The sequence below is a fragment of the Hypomesus nipponensis genome, chromosome 12 (assembly GCF_054491055.1).
Source record: "Hypomesus nipponensis isolate SF chromosome 12, ASM5449105v1, whole genome shotgun sequence".
Taxonomy (NCBI): domain Eukaryota; kingdom Metazoa; phylum Chordata; class Actinopteri; order Osmeriformes; family Osmeridae; genus Hypomesus; species Hypomesus nipponensis.
In genome coordinates this window covers 1,986,020-2,007,238 of record NC_140372.1, presented here as the reverse complement: position 1 = coordinate 2,007,238, position 21,219 = coordinate 1,986,020, and the positions used below count along the sequence as shown (strand labels likewise).

Here is a 21,219-nt window from a genome sequence, read left to right as displayed (position 1 = left end):
AAACACACAGAAACACACACAGAAACACACACACACAACCACACAGAAAAACACACAGAAACACACAGAAACACACACACACAACCACACAGAAACACACAGAAACACACACACAGAAACACACAGAAGCACACACACTCAGTGCTAGCTCAGTACCGAGACTTCCAGGGTGGTCCAGTTGACGTTGGAGGCAGTGATGTTCCTCTCATCCCAGTACCTCAGCGTCTCGTTGGTGGGGTGTGCGGGCTCCACACACACACACCTGGGAAAGGACACACACACACACACACACACGTTAACAAAGTTGTCCTTAGCCACCTTCATGGCTCCCGACCAAACATTTCTTTCCTACTATGTAGTTCATCTATAGGATTTATCAAATGTTCTTTCCTACTATGTAGTTCATCTATAGGATTTATCAAATGTTTTTAAAAAACGAATAAAAAAAATAAAAAATAAAAGAACTGGCCCTTATCTCAACCTGCGGTATATTAAGCAGCATACTAATGCAGCCCTTCCCTGGGATTATTCTACATAAAGCAATAATCCTGTAGAATTACTGAAAGGCAAGATGAAGAACCCATAATGCCTGTAGCTTAACGCTGGTCTTGGTTTGTTACACGTGCACACTACAAACACATACACACAAAACCACACGCACACAACCACATGTAACTACCCACACACAGCGCTAGCGTTTGTTGCCATGAAGCGAGGACGTGTGTGTGTGTGTGTGTGTGTGTGTGTGAGACTCACGAGTACTGGGTGAGCTTCTGCAGGTTGTTGTTCATGTTGACGGGGTAGTGCTCCCCCAGGTGGATGAGCTTCTCCAGCGCCTCGTAGATGAAGATGAGGCAGATGAGCGAGGCGAAGGCCTCCTCCGTGAAGCGGGTGATGTAGCACACCAGAGAGCTGGCGTCCGTGGCAACCAGGACCAGACACAGGAAGGCTGTCCACAGGCCGATGCAGGCTCGCAGGGAGAGATAGGACAGACCGTAGTCCCTGGGAGAACACACACACACACACAGGCACACACACACAGGCACACACAGGCACACACACACACACAGACACACACACACACAGGCACACACACACAGGCACACACACACACACACAGACACACACACAGACACACACACACACACAGACACACAGGCACACACAGGCACACACACACACACAAAGAGACACACACACACACACAGGCACACACAGACACAGACACACACACACACACACAGGCACACACACAGGCACACACAGACACACACAGACACACACAGGCACACACACACACACAGGCATGTTCATATGAGCACAGTCACGTGTTCACACCTGAGCACGGTCACGTGAAGCGCTAACATGGCTGATCTCCAACAGGTGTAGCATCAGTGTACTCTAACAGGTGTAGCATCAGTGTACTCTAACAGGTGTAGCATCAGTGTACTCTAACAGGTGTAGCATCAGTGTACTCTAACAGGTGTAGCATCAGTGTACTCTAACAGGTGTAGCATCAGTGTACTCTAAAAGGTGTAGCATCAGTGTACTCTAACAGGTGTAGCATCAGTGTACTCTAACAGGTGCAGTCTCTGAGTACTGTTTCAGGGACCTACTTGCAGAACTTGAAGAGGATCTTCTCAAACACCAGGACAGGTCCTGTGCTCCCCAGGATGGTGAGAGGCTGGCCGGCGAACAGGGAGTAGGCGATACCTGTCATGGAGGCTCCGAACAGGGACTCGATGGCACTCTGGAGGAGCAGATCACAAACAGACCATACTGCATCATACTGGACCATACTGGACCATACTGCATCATACTGGACCATACTGGACCATACTGCATCATACTGGACCATACTGCATCATACTGGACCATACTGGACCATACTGCATCATACTGGACCATACTGCATCATACTGGACCATACTGCATCATACTGGATCATACTGGACCATACTGCATCATACTGGACCATACTGCATCATACTGGATCATACTGCATCATACTGCATCATACTGGATCATACTGGATCATACTGGACCATACTGCATCATACTGCATCATACTGGACCATACTGCATCATACTGCATCATACTGGATCATACTGCATCATACTGGACCATACTGCATCATACTGGATCATACTGCATCATACTGGAACATACTGGACCATACTGCATCATACTGGATCATACTGGATCATACTGCATCATACTGGATCATACTGGACCATACTGCATCATACTGGATCATACTGGACCATACTGCATCATACTGCATCATACTGGACCATACTGCATCATACTGGACCATACTGCATCATACTGGATCATACTGGATCATACTGCATCATACTGGATCATACTGGACCATACTGGATCATACTGGACCATACTGCATCATACTGCATCATACTGGACCATACTGCATCATACTGCATCATACTGGATCATACTGGACCATACTGCATCATACTGGATCATACTGGATCGTACAGCATCATACTGGACCATACTGCATCATACTGGATCATGCTGGACCGTCTAATACTGATGAAGAGTCTTTGTAGAATGGTTTTCAAAGTTATGTGTGTGTGTGTGTGGGGGGGGGGTGACTGCCGTGACTGCTCTACAGGAAGGTGTACTTGTCTCGACTTACTACGCGTCCCTCCGTGGCCTCCCCCAGGAGCCCCCCAAAGGTGATGACAGGGGACATGCAGGCGCAGTAGAGGAACAGGAAGGAGGCCAGACACTGCAGGCTCACTGCATCTTTGTAGTCAGACAGGTAGTGGGGGGCCTTGCGCTTGATGTCCATGAAGAAGCCCCCAAAAAACCTGGAGGTAACAAACACACAAGGACATGTGAGGTGGTGTGACTGCACGGTTCAACACTCAGGAAGTGACACGCACAGACAGGATATGATACACACGGATGGTTAGATGGTGTGTATGCACACATCGCTGATTTCTCATTGAGCTCACATGAATACTGCATTAACTAGGGAGGGAGGGAGGGAGGGAGGGAGGGAGGGAGGGAGGGAGGGAGGGAGGGAGGGAGGGAGGGAGGGAGGGAGGGAGGGAGGGAGGGAGGGAGGGAGGGAGGGAGGGAGGGAGGGAGGGAGGGAGGGAGGGAGGGAGGGAGGGAGGGAGGGAGGGAGGGAGGGAGGGAGGGAGGGAGGGAGGGAGGGAGGGAGGGAAAGGTATGAGAAAAGCAGAGGGAGGAGAAAGAGAAAGGGGGAGGGTATGGAGGGGGCTTAAATAAACATGGGATGGATGGATGGATGGAGGGGAGATGGATGGAGGTATGGGAGGAGGGGGGATGCAGGGGGAGGGAGGGGAGATGGATGGATCATCCGACAGCCTCCAGTCCCCCCCGCCCCTGGTGGCAGGCGGCATGGCTGCCTCGCTGGAGGTGGTTTCCGGGGCAACGGTGGGGGCGTGGCCCCTCAGTGGTATTTCAGCATCTCTGGGGAGGCTCATAGCAGAGCTGGGCTCAGACACTGCGACACTGCCAGGACCAGACCCTGGGACCTCACCTCACTCTGGACCTCTTATCAGTGTCTAGGTCTGCACTTACTGTGTCTGGGAATAGTGTTGCCCAAGAGTTTAATTAAGGTGTGTACAGTAGCTAAAGCCTCTGTACCAGCTTCAGTATGTAATGTTCACATAGCTACAGTCTCTGTCAATGACTGTAGGTGGTTAGCACCTCTTTCAGCGCTGAGTTAGACTAAGCATGTGCAAAGCAGGTGAAGTTGTGCGGAAACGCTACTGTTGATCAATAATGAATGAAGCTCCACAGGGGTATTCACTGTGTGGATAACCTGCTGCTTAACCCGGTCTTGAGAGCGCTGAATAAGAGATGGCCGTCATGTAGGACAGTCTGCTTCACTGACTCTGAACACACTTTCAGGGAAATGTGCTTGAGGGAGGGGATGGATATCTAGCGGGAGGGGGGAGGGGGGAGGAGCCCATGGCCTGGTCTGCTGAGGAAAGGGGGGCTTGATTTACTGACCGGACTGAAATGGGGGCCAGAAACAGAGACAGGCAGAGACAAAGAGGAAGGGAGGAAGGGACAAGCAGAGAGAAAGTGGCACACACACAGACACACACAGATACACACAGACACACACAAAGACACAACGACACAAACAGACAGACACACACACACACACAGAGAGACACACAGAAAGTCACACATAGACACACAGACTCACAGAGAGAGACGCAGACTCACACACAGAGAGACACACAGAGACACACACCTCCCAGTGCGCTGCAGCTCTGGTCCTCCGTGGCCCTCAGACTCCTCTGCTTCTCCCTGATCCGTCACTCCATTGGGCAGGGGGGGGACCTTTCTCTTCTCCTGATAGGGGAAGAATCATGGAGTCAATCAACCGTACCACACATCAGTCCTGCCTCTTCCTGTGCCCTGGGGGCTGCTCAGTGACTTCCTGTGCCCTGAGGACTGCTCAGTGACTTCCTGTGTCCTGAGGACTGCTCAGTGACTTCCTGTGTCCTGAGGACTGCTCAGTGACTTCCTGTGTCCTGAGGACTGCTCAGTGACTTCCTGTGTCCTGAGGACTGCTCAGTGACTTCCTGTGCCCTGAGGACTGCTCAGTGACTTCCTGTGTCCTGAGGACTGCTCAGTGACTTCCTGTGTCCTGAGGACTGGGAACAGGGACCTGGGTCACACAGGGGGGTTACTGTACGCTGTAGAGACCAGCGTTGTTTCTGCCAAGACTAACATGAACAGCGTATTTGATGGATGAATGTTCCTCCTGTCCCAGAATAGCTGCTATTAGTGAGGGCATAAACAGATGTAAAAAAGGATTGAGAGCAGATCTCTGGGGAGTGTTCTGCGAGTCCAGCGGATCTGGGATCGGAGTCGAGCGCAGACGCTCGACCACGGGCCTGAATTAGACGCAGGAACATCTGCAGAGCTGCAGGATTAGAAGCAGGATCAGGAGAAGCAGTTTATCTGCCTTAGTACCGGTACAGTGGAGCTCTTTGGTCCTACCCATCTTTACAGTTTCCTATGTAAACCTTTATTAAAGAATCTAAAACGATAATAAATAATCTAAACCTTAAAAACATAATCTAACGTATAATAATATAATGATCTAACCTATAATAATCTAAAACTTTGGTTTCTAAACCCTGGTCCAGTGTGAGCTCTCCCAGGGGGTGGGAGCGAGGGGGAGGGGGGGTGGGAGCGAGGGGGAGGGGGGGTGGGAGCGAGGGCGTGGGAGCGAGGGCGAGGGGCTGACCTGCGAGGGCACGTTCTTGGGCGGCTCTATCCTGATGGAGGGGTCCCACTCCCCGGGAGGAAGCACCGTCACCTGGTCCAGGAACTCATCGATACCAGCCACCAGATCCTTCCTGTCCTTGGCTTTGTACGCCACGTCATGGAACACCTGTGAGGGGAGTACTAAGAGTCACTTCAATCTGTTCTTGATTGCCCTTGTCTGCCTTTCTGGCCCTAAGAAGCTGAGCTTCAGTGTGCCCCCAGCCCCCAGCCCCGCCCACCTCGTCAGTCATCAGCGTGGCGATGGAGCGTCCGATCTCATGGTACTGGGGTCCCTTACCCAGAGGCCCCAGCAAGATGAAGAGGAACCTGACAGATCACACAGATGGAGAACACACAGGAGTTATAACATGTTTATAACACACACATGATGGTGATGCTAACAGGTACCTGGTGGTGATGCTAACGTGTACCTGGTGGTGATGCTAACAGGTACCTGGTGGTGACGCTAACAGGTACCTGGTGATGATGCTAACAGGTACCTGGTGGTGATGCTAACAGGTACCTGGTGGTGATGCTAACATGTACCTGGTGGTGATGGGCACCTCAGCCAGGCCGTTGAGCAGCACGGCTGGCGCCAGGCGTATGAACGCCACCACAGGACGCTCCAGGAACTCTAGCTCCCCCACCAGGACGTTGGAGGCCTCTGCACCCGCCGGGATCTTCTTCATGAAGTGGAGGTCTATCTACAGCAGACGGACAGCACTGTTAGCACATGCGCTAAGCTACAGCAGCATGTGGGTCACATTACTGTTAGCATACGCGCTAAGCTACAGCAGCATGTGGGTCACATTACTGTTAGCATACGAGGTAAGCTATAGAAGCATGTGGGTTACATTATTGCTCATTCTTTTTGGTTTGAAATTGACACCAGGGCATCTATAATATTACTATCTATCATACAGTAACCTACAAGAAAAAGTACAATCTCATATTGATTAAATATTGTCGACAAATCTGGTATCTAAATCTGGCAAGAACCTCCCAGTTCTTTCTTTCCTGTAGCCTGTGCTTGCTAGCTACTCAGCGCTAGATGGTCTCACCTTGCTGAAGTCCACGGCACTGTTCTCCCTGCTCACGTCTCCCTTGACCTCCATGCTGGCCGGCTGGGACTGGGGAGAGACCGTCTGGCCTGGGAGACCACAGGAGGAGAAATCAGACACAGTTACACATGCATGGGTCTGTGTTAGGACAGGCTGCTGGAGAAGCAGGACGACAGAGAAACAAGGGACAGTAGGTACCAGAGGTAGCAGGACTTGGTACATGATCACCCAAACAGCTGGTGTGAGATCAATGCTACACCTGATGCAGATCTGGGTCAATGACTGTGTGTAAATATATTGAAATACTACGTGTAAAATGTAATGTTTCTAAGGTTCAATATCTATCATGTATTTATGTAAAATATACTTTCCTTCAAAGCAGCATAAAGATTGAACTTGCGACCCATTACCTTATTTACCAAACCAGTAAACTGGTGTCATTCGCGCCATATTTCTCACAATGAATCAGTGCAACTGTCCCAGGTCTGAATCAATGTGAGAGCTATGATCAGACTAAAAACACAGGGTGAGTGTAGTCAAACAGATGGGAGTTAGAGTCGTTTTAGAAAAGAAGCCACCACAACGCTGGTACACATCCAGATGGAGGTTATGAATGGGTGGGAGTGGTTGTGATTCATCTCTGGGTTGAATAACAGTGGAAGGGCGGCGGTATGATCCTGCAACGTGATATACTGTGTCTACGTTCAGAAGTTCATCCAATCATCTACACATGAGAACTTGAGACGGCGACATGAGTGTTAAGAGTCAGAGAAGGCGTTGTGTCTAGTTGCCTGTGTAAACGTCCTGGTCTGTATCCAGCAGGGGGACAGGGGAGTAGCCCTGAGCCAGAGCCTGGAGGAAACTGAGGCGGTCAGCCTGGACTCTGCTGGGGAGGCCCCGGGGGGGAGGCAGGGGGGAGGGAGGGAGGGAAACACACGCCAGACACACACAGCGCGGCCAGAGCCAGCGCGGCCAGAGCCAGCGCGGCCAGAGCCAGCGCGGCCAGAGCCAGGGGAGCCTGCTGGGGGGGCCTGCTGGGGGGGCCTGCTGGGGGGGCCTGCTGGGGGGGCCTGCTGGGGGGCCTGCTGGGGGGGGGGGCCCTCGGCTCCGAGGCCAACAGGAAGGAGGTTTCTGGAGGCGTTCACATGCCAGATACACAGAGGTATACACGCACACAACACACGATGAGACACATCACGAATGCAGTGACACACTCGCACACTTATAGACAAAACACCAACTAAAGGAGATTTCACACACTGAAGAACATCGTCTGATTGGCAGCTGATCTGATGATGTAACAGGCCTCACCGTTCTTGTCCATGGAGTGCGGTTCCGACTGCTTCTTGCCGATGTCGGCAAAGGATCGTACAATAGGGATGCGATTGGCCAGCTTCTTGTGGTTCTGGTGGTGATGCTGCTTGAGCAGGGCCTCTCGTATCCTACGCCTGGCATCCTCGCCCAGGGGCCCCGAGACCTCGTGCTGGTCCAGGACCATGTCTGAGGAACACACACACACGTACACACACGTACACACACGTACACACACGTACACACACACTTTATAACCCAGTCAAACCAAAGTCCAGGACATCGTCAAGCCCAACCCAACCCTAACCCTGACCAGGCCTAACCCCCGGACACCCAGGCCAGTGTTGTGGTGGGCGTCCAGGGCTGCAGTACCTGCGATCTCCTCTAGGGAGCCGGCCCTCATGTCCAGCAGCACGGTGCCGTTCAGGATGCAGCTGCGCAGCTCAAACAGGCTGTGGAGGGAGAGCGTGGCCACGTAGGGCTTGCTCCACCTCTCTCCTCCGTCCTCCACATCCTCCTCAAACTTCAGCCACCTGGAGAACGCACACACACCACACACACACACCACACACACACACACACACACACGTGTGATTCCTCTTTAACAGTCCCAGAAAACAGTTCCAAAACCAGAGGTGAAAATGTAAAAATCCTTTTTTTATTTTATTTTTTTTTAGTCCAAGTAAGAAGCTCAGTAGAAAGACTTAGTGACGGTCAAACAACGTGCAGTGACAGAACCTTACGTATGCCTCAGTAGCTCTGATTGGCTAAGGGGCCCGTCACATGACCGCTTACCTGGCGGTCTCCTTCCACTCTGCATCCTCTCCCTCGCGGAGACAGATCTCATCCAGCTCTGTGAACAGGGCGTGGGGGATGTGCTCCTCGTCACCATCCTCGGTCCCCAGCAGGAACTGCACCCTCTGGGCAGGGGTGTCCACTGCAGGGGAGGGATGACGGTGCGGGGAGAAAGGGAGGTGATGTCATGTGATGCAAAAGGATGAAAAGAAATGAGGGAGGAGAAACAGTAGGAAAATGAATCAATCATTACTTGGATACACCCCATCTTAACAACCCTTAACATCTCCATGAACAACCACACACACACCTCACAAAAGAACTCAAGACAACATCAACCAGCGCAGACACAGAGTACTGGCCACACCCCCTACGACAGGCCACACCCCCTAGGACAGGCCACACCCCCTATGACAGGCCACACCCCCTAGTCTTACTGTGGGAGGGCGACTCTCTCCCATCATCCACCTCGGAGTCTCTCTCCCTGGACCTCTTCCTGTGCCGGTGACCATGGTGACGGTGGCGTCGGTGAGACCGGCGGCCCAGTGGGACGTGGACTCCTATGTAGAGAGTCCGGTGACCTGGACACAAACACAGACACTCGGTCAACATTGTGGAACTACAATACCCACAATCCCCCTGGTTGAGGAAATCAGATCATCCGGGAGGAAGTGCTGTTGTTGATCACTGTATGGATGGTCGTGATTACTATCCCTTGCTGAAACTGGAGGAGGTTCAATCTATCGACCTCCATCCCTCCCTCCGTGCCTCATCCTTCTAATTCTCTTCCTTTCACCGTTTCCTGTGTGTGTGTGTGTGTGTGTGCGTGTGTGTGAGCGTGTGTGTGTCAGCATGTCTGTGTGTGTGTGTGCGTGTGCATCCCAGGGTCAGGGACAGTGAGGGTAAGGCTGGCTGACTTCCTGGTTGGGGCAGGGACAGTGAGGGTAAGGCTGGCTGACTTCCTGGTTGGGGCAGGGGCAGGGACAGTGAGGGTAAGGCTGGCTGACTTCCTGGTTGGGGCAGGGACAGTGAGGGTAAGGCTGGCTGACTTCCTGGTTGGTGTCCAGGGCTTGCCCCCCAGCTTCGTCTGAGTGAGAGCGCTGACTCGGACAAGATGACTTCCATCCACTCAGCCCTCCATCTCTGGAGCTTGACATGAGCCGTCAGCACAGCGCAGTGGAACTGACTCCATATGAACTGGAGATGACTACATGTTTTAAAACTGTGTGTGTGTGTAAAAAAAAATCAAAATAATGATATATCAGCAAAACCTTTAAATAATTTGTCTCTTGGGTAGAAACAGAAACCTTGAAATAAGATAAAATCCACCCATGTGGAAAGCAAGGAAACAACGTCGGTGTGATGAAAACGGAAAAGAAAGCCGAACCGGATCTGAGTTCTCACAGTAACAAAACTACAGGTAGCGGGGAATGTGCCAGTCTAAAAATGGCAAGGACCCAAGATGAGAGGCATTGTGTTAAACTGGAACATCTCCCAAGTCCTGTGCACATGCTGAAGTCATAGAGCTCCACCTCCCTGAGGGTGTGTTCCATTCCTTTTAAAAAGCCCATACCTGGAACATATGGAGTGTGTGTGGTGGTTTAGTTTTGATTCCCTACACCTACACAAAAACACACATCTATGTGCGTGTGTGTGTGTGTGTGTGTGCGTGCATGTTCGCTGGGAAGGATTCTTCTCTCCCTCTCTCTGCCAATTCTCTATTGACGTTTCCATGGCGGCGTCCTGAGGGTTTGCCATGGCAACACCGAGCATGAGAGTGGCAGCATTTGTGGAGGCAGCGATGGAGTCTTACCTTCCAGCTCCTCCTTCTCAAAGTTGGTGTTGAGCATGGAGCGCGTGCCCCCACGATCCACCACCGCCTCCTCATCCGTCCTCTGGAGGGGAAAGACAAGAGACAGTCACACATTTCTGTACCAACACACACACACACAAGACTCATAAAGACCCTGAAGACCAGTGCCGGTCCTCGCACATTTGGTGCCCTCGGCAAGATTTATCACCAATACCTATGTCGCCTATAGGAAGCACAGGCCATGCGTAGGACACACACACAGTCATACAACGTCTTATAGGGACCCCAAGGACACACACACACACCACTGAAGTCATCCTCCACACCATCAACCTCACCACACATGCATACTGGAGCTCAGTAATGATGCAGTACTTATCAAGGACAGCGTTTCTCTAGGCCTCGCTTTAAAGAGGGAACTGTGGCTAGTACAGTCGTGACCATTCAACATGCCAAGGTCACACTTCCCGTTCCCAACGCCGCACGCACGTAATCAGGAGCATCCCGATGTTACGTAAGCTCCCCCTGGCTCTGTCTTGGCGGAGGAGCTCGTCAGAGACGTTTCCGGAAATAAACACAAGTTACGTGAGGATAACTCGGCAAGACAGTCGCCACGGTAACCAGCGTGGCCCACTAACTCCGCCAGCCTCCTTTGTTTTCTCCGAGTGGCTGGCAGATTCCAGAAACGCTCCCATGTGTTGAGGATGATCTGGGTCAGATTTTCGGGCTAGCTTTTACCTCTACAGCTGGGGGGAAATTGTGCATTCAGTAGACGCTCGGTAAAACAGCGGAACGGATGCTTACTGTACGATAGTACGACTCTTACTTACTAAGACGCCAGTTAGCTCTACAGTAGCCTAATGGAGATGCTCTCTGCGTTAGGTTTCATGACTCGACTTTCTGTCCAAACGTGTGACCACGCAAATAAACGAAGCCATGCCTACTTTGTGAGTGTCTCTGGGCTTTTGAACTTGTAAAGATCGATCCAATGTGAAATATATCTTTAATTTGCCACTCTATACCTTCCATCATCATTTTATCGGTGCCTTTCCCTCTGTGCTTGTGCTGAGTCTGTGTAATATGATTGTGAAGGCTGTCGCTCAACGCTAGCTAATGCTGGTCCTTGGCACGACGCCGTCTGTAATCGCCTAAAGCATACCACAAAGGCCCTTCTCACACCATCAAAATTAATTCATAATAATCTCAAACCACAAACCCGTCGCTGTCAAATCAGTAAATCTGAACCGTGCTGGGTGCTTACCCTTCTCCATATTGTATTCGTTTGACGATGTAATCGGCCTGGGCCTACATGTTGTTGGCACTTAACATAATTACAAAAAATACACAGAATCCTAGAAGTTGGACCAAACTGTAGCGTTCAGATAAATGGCCTGAGATAACTGGTCAAAGACTCAGGATGTTCACCTCATTCTTATTATCGCTGTGCGTCACCTTGCATATATGCACAACCTAGGTGGTATGCCATTTTATATCTCAAACCCCCATCACAGTCCATGTCATATAGTTGGACACAATCAACACAGCACAATGTTTGGCTGCCACAAACAACGGTACCATATTAGCGTACCAGCCTGCTACAGCCCTCACCTGAGGCCCTACAGGGTGGAGACTGCTTCTGCCTGCAGTGTCCTTGAGGGTTTAGGTTGGTTGAGGGGCAGTTCTATGGGCGTATGTGAAGCCCTCTGTGACATGCTTGCGTGTAAAAAGGGCTATACAAATACATTTGATTTGATTTGATTTGTCATACCAGATATGGGAGAGATAGAGGAGGGGTGGGAGGTGGAGGGTGGGAGATGGAGGAAGGGAGGGTGAGGGGGGGTGGGAGGTGGAGGGTGGGAGATGGAGGAAGGGAGGGTGAGGGGGGGTGGAGGGGGGACAGACTCCTAGGAAAGGCCCTCAGCCTCTGTAATATCATTAGAGCTCTCTCACACACACACACACACACACACACACAGCTGCCTTGCATTCCCTGAGACATACCGTGCTCTCTCTCACACACACACACACACACACAGCTGCCTTGCATTCCCTGAGACATACAGTGCTGTCTCACACACACGCACACACACACACACACACAGTGAACATCACAAAATCGCTTTTCATCCGGCCCTGATTTGCTGAAACAAAACTGGTCAAAACCAGAATCAAATGTCATGTCATTTTCAGAATACTGTGGAAGTGGAACTGCTGTCAGTGACACAATGTAACTGCACATCTTTGATGTGAACATTGTTCTCTTGCCAATGCAGTCACAGCATGAAAACTGAAGCACCCTAAATAATACAGTACATCTGGGGCGACAAATGAGACTGAACTTCTGCCTGTGGTTTTCTGTGTCTATTTATAGACCAGGGGTCGGCATCCAAACCAAGACTAGGCAAGGGACAGCCTCCAGTACACATCCTTTCATTACAGCACAGTAATCTGTGATCAGATTAATCTCCCCAAATCCTGCCCTTCACCATAGCACAGCATATCACAAAATCTGACCTGGAATCAGATTTTAAGGGGGCATCTAACATTATACCTTTCTTCTGTTCGGAAATACAGGATGAAACCAGATCCCAGCATGCACTTCTGCTACTAACCAGGGTCATGTGACTCTGCTCAACGCTTGAGGAGGTGGAGGAGGGGTGACACTAGACACACACACACAGTCATAAGCAAACTGGCTCCCAGAGACATGAACACAGGGCATATGCTAACATGTCTAGCTGTGTAGGCAGCAGGCTTCAGGAGATAGCATCCTGGGAGGGGCAACCTGGAGAAACCTGCTCTGTGATTGGAGGACTGGATCATGGAACCTGCAGAGCCTGTTCTGTGATTGGAGGAGAGGAGCACCATGTTGACCTTGGAGGGGTGGGCTGACATTGGGATTGTGTCATTCCTCATGGCATCCGAACACACAAGCAGAACAGAAGAAACAGAGTTCAGTCCCATGATATCCATTTAGCAGATATCCCACACACACACACACACACACACACACACACACATTGCAGGACACAAGCTTAAAACACAATTGCCTTTTAATCCTGAAAGACTCCAATCCACTTCATGGTTCTGGAGATGTATGGGGTGAGGTTGTATCTGAACTTAAACAAGGGCTTTCAATTATATATAATTTATATATCTATATATATAAAATGTATATATATATATATATATATATATAATTTATATATCTATAGATAATATCATTTATATATATCATTTACATATCTATATATATATATATATATATATATATATAATTTATATATCTATAGATAATATCATTTATATATATATATATATATCATTTACATATCTATATATATATATATATATATCATTAATATATCTATAGATAATATCATGTATATATATATATATATATCATTTACATATCTCTCTCTCTATATATATATATATATCATTAATATATCTATAGATATATCCTAACTGAAAGACCGCACGTTGGCTCATTCCAGACAGTGCTAACGCGTGCTATTCACTCAAGATTCCGTCTCTCTTTTCACTCCCCTTCAGTGTCTACATTCCACCATGTTCTATTTCCCCCAGCAGCAACAAAACAAAAACAGTAGAACAACAAAATCCTCCAAGACTGAAATCCCCAAAAGGATTAAAACATTCACCAGGAGCAGAGCAGGTGGCCTAGAATCTGACAGAGAACAGTTCCAGTTTCCAGGTGGTGCTTTTCAATCCCTCATCCATCCATGCAACACTGCCCCAAATCACACACACACACACACACAGTGGCCCAGAGAGTGATCCAGGCGATTCATTTGTCCGTAGTGAAACCACTCCTGGTGATGAGGCCTGGTTGGGACAGGACTGTAGGGGGCCCAAGGGACGAGAGGACGATGACCCAGATCATCACTGCTGTCTGTAACCACTAAGGAGAGGAGGAAGGAGCTGGGGAGATGACATACCTGGATTAACACACACTCAGACACACACACGCTCAGACACACACACACTCAGACACACACACACTCAGACACACACACACTCAGACACACACACACACACACACACCTCTCCCTGACTGTGAGTCCTGCTCTTCTGCCCCTCACAGTAAAACACAACTGCGTGTCACCTGTGCTGCATGTTGTACTCCAGGTCAATTGTTTGCGTTCCTCTCAACAGCAACGTGCAGGTGCCATAGAGCCCTCTACAACTATCTGCTGAGACCTAGAAATCAATACACCAGACAGTCGTCATGACCGCCAGCTCTTCTGCAGCACCATCCCTGTCCCCCCATCACCAGCATCCCCATCACAGGATCTACAGATGGATCAACATCCATTATTGATTCATACTGGAACCAGGCCAGACCTCAAACTGCAAGAAGCCCATGCCTGTCTGATGTGGGTGGGGTTTTATGTAGTCTGATCAGACAACAGGAAGGTGTTCACCATCCAGGTGAAGGTCGAGCTCTCTACCTTGACAGCATTATTAGGTTTATTTAGCAGATGCTCTCATCTAAAGTGATATACAAGAGATTCAAACATGTGACCTCTTGATCTGTAGTAAAAAATGCTCTACCACTGAGCTATACCCATCCCCATGCACTACTACTGAGCTATACCCATCCCCATGCTCTACCACTGAGCTATACCCATCCCCATGCTCTACCACTGAGCTATACCCATCCCCATGCTCTACCACTGAGCTATACCCATCCCCATGTTCTACCACTGAGCTATTTGTTTAATATTACATCTTCGTAAAATGTCTTTGTTTCCAGCCCATGACTCCAGCGAGTGGGAGATGGCAGGGCTGACTGACAGCGCTAGCAGGAACTGTTTCTCCAGTCAGAGGAACAATAAACACAACCCAGGTCTCCGATGTTGACGTAAAGGTGGGTCGAGCTCAAGTTCTGTTATCGTAGAGAGAACCATCCTCACCACATGCTTCCAGAAGACTTCTCAGAGACAGGCTCCTCTGCCTCTGCGTCCAGCCCCCTCCCTGTGCCTCTCGGGGGATTCTCTGACGCACGGAACCGCAGGGTTGATTGTGTTTACGTTCATACGATATCCAGTCTAAGTCATACCGTACCTTTAAATCACATGCCATTAGGAGCAGATGTGCAGAGGTCCGCTGGGTCGGGCCAGGGTTGAGCTCGTCATGGCACCACATTCCATGTGGCTCAGCATCTTCAGAGTATGGGAGATTTGCCGTAAATCTGTCTGTCACAGATTGGGCAATGGGCTCATTCTATAGCTCCAGATACCAGCGGGCAAGGGGCGGATTAGCAGGGGAGGGGGGAGCCGCGCGATTGGTTGGTCGAGGCTCTGATCCCTGCAGATGGCTGTGGTTACCGTGGCGATGGCTGCAGGATCAGCCTCAGCACCACGAAAAGAAGATGGGAGATAGAAGGAGGAAGGACTCCACACAGAAGACACATTGTGTCTGTGCCTCTATGACATAACCCATCTACGTCTAGCCCGAAAAGACACACACACACACACACAACACAAACACACAAAACACAAACACACACTCACCATACAAACACAGATGCACAGCACACAAACATCCCACACAAACTACACACTTGTTTACCCTTCGCCTCGCTCAAAGATCAATGGGTTGAAAGCAGCAGGTTTTAAGCTGAGAGAATGAAAGTCCATCTGGCATGATTCCCTGATCAGAACCTTCCAGATCAGCCCTGGGCTAGCATCACAAACACACACATAACCCTCTAGACAAGCACCACACACACATAACCCTCCACACCAGCATCGTAAACAGTCAACATAACCCCCATCTACGCTACCAGACTGCCCAGGACACAGGCACTGAGTATCCTCTAAGCCCCATCAGGGCTCAGACTCCTTCAGGAAACGATGGAGATACAACTGTGTTTCTGGACCTGTATGAGTCCCATCTTGACAGCAGAGTGTCTGTCCCATCACAACCCTCCACAGCAGATCCATCATTCAAACCGGGCCCCAGCTGTTGTATAAAACTAGATGTCTGACCCTTTTAAGGAGCCCGATGTGGAAACTCGACCGCACAAACACGCACGAGAGAGCATCAGGTCTGCTGCCTTCCTCAGACTGATCTCAGCATACCTGACAGATGAAGCCATTCTGGGGGTCCGGACTACCAGCGAGCATGTTCCAGTCCCTGCTCCCTGCTCCGGGGTAGCTGAACGCTGAGAGGTGGAGGCACAAGGCCCCTAGTCCCTCGGATATCTGTCTGTCTCCTCTCTCTGACCTTCGGACGGAGGTTTTCTCCTGGTGGAGCCTTCTCCTGCTTGTCACCCAGGCGGAGGGTCCTCTCTCTGGTCTGCGTAGAGCAGCTCTGGGCTCAGCCTGGCCGGGGCTCTCATCCAGACAGCCTCCGATGTTCCTGACAAGCCTCCATCCACCAATCCCCTGGTGAGATTAGCGCGCTGACATCACGGGTGCTGTGCAGGGCTCGGGCTCTGTTTTCAAAGGGAGGCTCCCGTCTAAGTCACGGGAAACCAAACCAGCTAGCTTCCTCCTCCTCCTCCTCCTTGCTCCGGGCGCCAGGGTGGGGGGTGGGCGGGTTCATCCGGAGGGTTCCACGCTGGAAGCCCGTGTTACGACGGAACGCGAGGCGGAGCGGCTGAACTCGGAGATGCTGGACGCTTTGATGTCCGCAGCCTTACCTCTGATCCAGCCCTCACCTGAGGCAGATGCAGAGCTGCCTCTCTGCAGCGTCAGCAGGACATGCAGGGCTAAAAATAGACAGCGCTACAAAGAGTATGCTTCTCTTGCTACACTACTGATTAACAGCAGTACTGTCTCTCAGTCCCTCTCCTCATGTCTAACAGCCTGCCTGGGATAAGATAGAAGAACTCGACTTGAGATAAACACTTTGAGAAGCACTGATAAGCTTCAACTACACTCTCCATCTCTCTCTCTTACCATAACACTCTCATACACAGCATGCATTCCTTCCCCTCTCTCTCTCTCTCTCTCTCTCTCTCTCTCTCTCTCTCTCTCTCTCTCTCTCTCTCTCTCTCTCTCTCTCTCTCTCTCTCTCTCTCTCTCTCTCTCTCTCTCTCTCTCTCTCTCTCTCTCTCTCTCTCTCTCTCTCTCTCTCTCTCTCTCTCTCTCTCTCTCTCTCTCTCCATCTGTCTTTCACACCCCTCTCTCTCTTGCTTCATCTCTCTTATTCACACAGCTTTCGTTCCCCTCTCCCTTCTCACTCCCTCACTCCTGTCTCTTCTTCCTTCTCTCCATCCCCCCCCCCCCAGCCCCCAGCCCCCAGCCCCCTGCCCTACACACACAGATGAACACACACACACACGGGCCAGAGGCAGAGATATTTCACAGCCATCGGCCCACTCAGCAGGACAGACATCTCCCTCTAGTCCAGGAACAAGGTGTCCTTGGGAGCAGTCCTGCTCTAACCACGTCCAGACTGTCCAGGCTGGCCTGTCCCCAGCCACACGCCCATGTGTCCTCAGAACACAGGGGCATTCTAGAACCACGAGAACCGTCACAATAGGAGAACACTCTCTTAAGTGGAACTCTCTGGATGTTGTTAACATGGCTTGTGAAGGTTCCCAATAAAACTATGTTCAGACATGATGGACCTGTGCTAGATGAGTCAAATCAAGAGTGTCTAATATTTTTATTAGTACTTTTGCATCCCCGAGTTACTTTACTTGCTGTCGTAACCCCAGCTGTTTTAGATTGCCGTGCATAACCCTGTGCATTGTGGTTTGTTGTTTCTCATACACTTTTGTCACCTCTCAAACAAAATAAACACTTGCATCTGATAACATCAGATCTGCACCTTAACACCGAACACGACGCATCTCTCTCTCCCATCCCTCCAGCTCGTTCCACAAAACAAACACATTCCAACTCAGGCTTGAAAATAGGCCACCTGCTCCTTTTAGAAATTAGATCCACACTCTTGAGAGAACATCAGATTAACTGGCACAGGTTGTCTGATTCAGAAACTGATATTTATCCATCAACTTGACTGATAGCAGAGGTTAAAAGTCCTTCAAGCGAAAGGGAGTCGATTTGGGGGGAAATAACAGAAGTACTTACCACTGACTTGTCCCCTTGGGAACTTTGTTCCTGTAAAACAGAAGAACAGACATCAGTGCATGGGTTCTAGTAATGAGAACCACATCGCTCTGCAGTCTTTCAAGGTCTCCAGGTCAAAGGAGCCTACAGAAACATATCTGCAACACTAAAACAATATTATAGCACTTAAATATTGTCAAAGGGGATTTGTCAAAACAAAACTATACGCTTCTGTGAGAAACAAAAATAAATATCATCCGATGGTGCTCTGGTTAAAAAGATAATCATTTAAAAGGCTTTTCACCTCTTCAAAATAGAAATATAAATGTATTTCAGTGCAAGCACAAAAAACAAATCTGATCCAAAAATTCAAGATTCAGAAATTCAAATATAAGCCTAACTGAAATTAGAATATTTTTCATTTTAAAGAGGAGAATTTAAAACCAACAAATTCGGTGGGGTATGTCAATATTAAGTATAGGCCTATTCAATGCCTTTTACAATTTCAAACATTGTCACTGATTTGGTTCCATAGATCAGAGGTCTTCAACCCTGGTCCGCAGGGACCCCCTGTCCTGCACGTTTTAGATGTTTCCCTGCTCCAACACACCTGATTCAAATGAATGGTCGTTAACAGGCTTCTGCATATGCAGATAACGACCCATTCATTTGAATCAGGTGTGTTGGAACAGGGAAACATCTAAAACGTGCAGGACAGGGGGTCCCTGAGGACCAGGGTTGAAGACCTCTGCCATAGATGGTAGCCGACAAACCCTCACCCTACAAATCAAATGTTTACAACACATAGGCTTTATCCACTGACATTGTTTATGTTCACCTCACATTCCATCGCACATCCCCTAGATAACCATGACAACGCATTAGGATGCAGCACATGCGAGTGAGGATGGAATGATTGACTGTACAACCACACGCTAACCGCATTGCACAGAGCAGAAAAGCAGTCGTAAAATCCTTCCTATAGGTACTGTAGGATAGTCTTCTTAAAGTCGGTTGTCTGTATTGTCCCTCTACCAAACCTCAAAAAAGATCGCTGTCCTATAGGTAGGCAGTTCGGCGATTAACTCTGTAGGTAGGATATAGCGCCTGGAGTCTGACCATCGAAATACTGTTGGAACAATGCACTACTGATCCTTGATCTTCTGCTGTAGCCTACTTTGTAGTCATGATTTGAACAAAGCGACGGGGAAATGAATAACATGTTAAATGCAGTACTTATATGAACTGTTGGGCCATATTTCGAGACAATCAGAGACTGTCTTGTTGTAGACTTCTATTTAGGACAGCAGTTAAATGAAACACGGTTAAATGAAACGCCCCCGCCCCGCCCCCCCCAGTCCTGACTTTCTGTGTGGCTGCCGTTTCTCAACACACCACCTGCATACTGATTGGTCCGAACCGCCGCGTCGGACACGAATATTAATCTGGATTGTACAACCGGTGGCCAAACATTATTCGACCTATCGAATTCTATCCTACCTGTCAAACTGCAGCGCTTGCGTACGTCAACGTTAAAGTTAGTGTTGGGCCAATGTTTGCGATATAAACCAAGGTACGAAACAATTCCAAAAAAATAAGTAGGATTATGTCTATGTAAGACTTGAATGTGAGGCCAGTCAGGTAAAACTGAACTGTGTTTAATAGTTTTCAAACAGACAGTATTTTAGAAAACACAGTAGGCTATGGATTTATTTTTAAAATTTCAAATGGGCTCCTTTTTTCCTTACTCAGCAGTTTACCGCTTATATGGTAATAAGAAGGGACAGGCACAGATCGAACTGGTAATTCAACAAGTTTCTTTCAAGTGCGGTCAGCATCGAGAGAGGCGAAAGAAAGCTAGACCGGGCCTGGGCGCTAATGTAGTACAGTCGGCGTCGACATGAGTCCGTTGTCAGCATGAAGCTCAAATTAGATGACTGTTCACCCGGCAGAGAGACCATTTCTCATTAGTTGTTGCAATCTCAGCCTCCCGCTGGAACGCCTTTCAGAACGGCGTCTCGAATGACGCAATGGAATTCCAATCAGCGTCGAAGTATAATTGACAGCTGACGATTATAGATCATTGAGATCTGACTTGGATAGTTAGGTCTATATAATTATAATGTAATTATTAGTCCACTGTGCCTTATAAAAAATGTAACGGTCTTGTGGGGGTCTTTGTGAGGTGTGTAAAAGTATGTCCATACATTTACATTAAGCTTGGGCTACTTGGCAATTATGAAAGAGCCAATATGGCAGACCTTAAACAGGGGAGAAACTCCGGTGCAGTCTAGCCTAGAGTGCGCAAGACGTCGCGTGGCCCCATCTTGAACATAAAACCATTGTCTTTCAAATAAAATAATAATAGGCCGACCGTGACATAGGTACTACCGAGACACAATACTGCGACGTTTATCGCTTTGAAATGCTGTTTGTAATTTTGAAATATGATGTGAGCGAATTGATTGAGCTTAATTGTTTATGGGTCATAGTTAATGAGTCATATGAATCACACCATATCTTACACTCTATATACCTAGGCGACAAGGAAACTAATTTGCGCATCCACCAAAATACCGATTTCATTACAATTTTGTATAGGCATCCTATTCAAATGATAAGCATCCTTACCGTCGGTAGTAGCGGCTCCATCTGGGCTCCTTGGTCTGTTATGTCCATCTTTCTCGTCACTCGGTAGCCTGCAGTTGTGCTGTGCTCCTCCCGTTATGTTCTCCCGTTATGCTGGCTATGGCAGGTGATCTTTCTCACGTAAATCTGTTAGTTATTTTTATTTTTTTTCAAAATCGAAGTAAGCATCATGGCTGTGTCCTACATAGTGTAAACGTTGAGGAGAGGAACTCCCCATTCACACGTTCAAGCTGGGATCTTGCAATTTACGTT

At 49.1% G+C, this 21,219-nt stretch overlaps 1 protein-coding gene across 1 annotated transcript in view; it reads right to left on the bottom strand.

Annotated features, from left to right (window-relative positions):
• slc4a10a (solute carrier family 4 member 10a) overlaps window positions 1-21,219 on the bottom strand; it is a 27,859-nt gene extending 6,640 nt beyond the window's left edge. The window contains exons 1-16 of the mRNA XM_084668286.1: window positions 20,950-21,219; window positions 18,340-18,369; window positions 10,271-10,352; window positions 8,895-9,038; window positions 8,458-8,599; window positions 8,035-8,195; window positions 7,663-7,851; window positions 6,352-6,440; window positions 5,837-5,994; window positions 5,530-5,617; window positions 5,271-5,417; window positions 4,266-4,366; window positions 2,664-2,838; window positions 1,617-1,750; window positions 757-1,002; window positions 157-262 (exon numbers count right to left, since the gene is read on the bottom strand). Coding sequence (XP_084524412.1) covers window positions 157-262; window positions 757-1,002; window positions 1,617-1,750; window positions 2,664-2,838; window positions 4,266-4,366; window positions 5,271-5,417; window positions 5,530-5,617; window positions 5,837-5,994; window positions 6,352-6,440; window positions 7,663-7,851; window positions 8,035-8,195; window positions 8,458-8,599; window positions 8,895-9,038; window positions 10,271-10,352; window positions 18,340-18,369; window positions 20,950-20,997 — 2,040 coding nt within the window. The 5' untranslated portion in view covers window positions 20,998-21,219. The remainder of the gene's footprint in view (window positions 1-156; window positions 263-756; window positions 1,003-1,616; window positions 1,751-2,663; window positions 2,839-4,265; window positions 4,367-5,270; window positions 5,418-5,529; window positions 5,618-5,836; window positions 5,995-6,351; window positions 6,441-7,662; window positions 7,852-8,034; window positions 8,196-8,457; window positions 8,600-8,894; window positions 9,039-10,270; window positions 10,353-18,339; window positions 18,370-20,949) is intronic.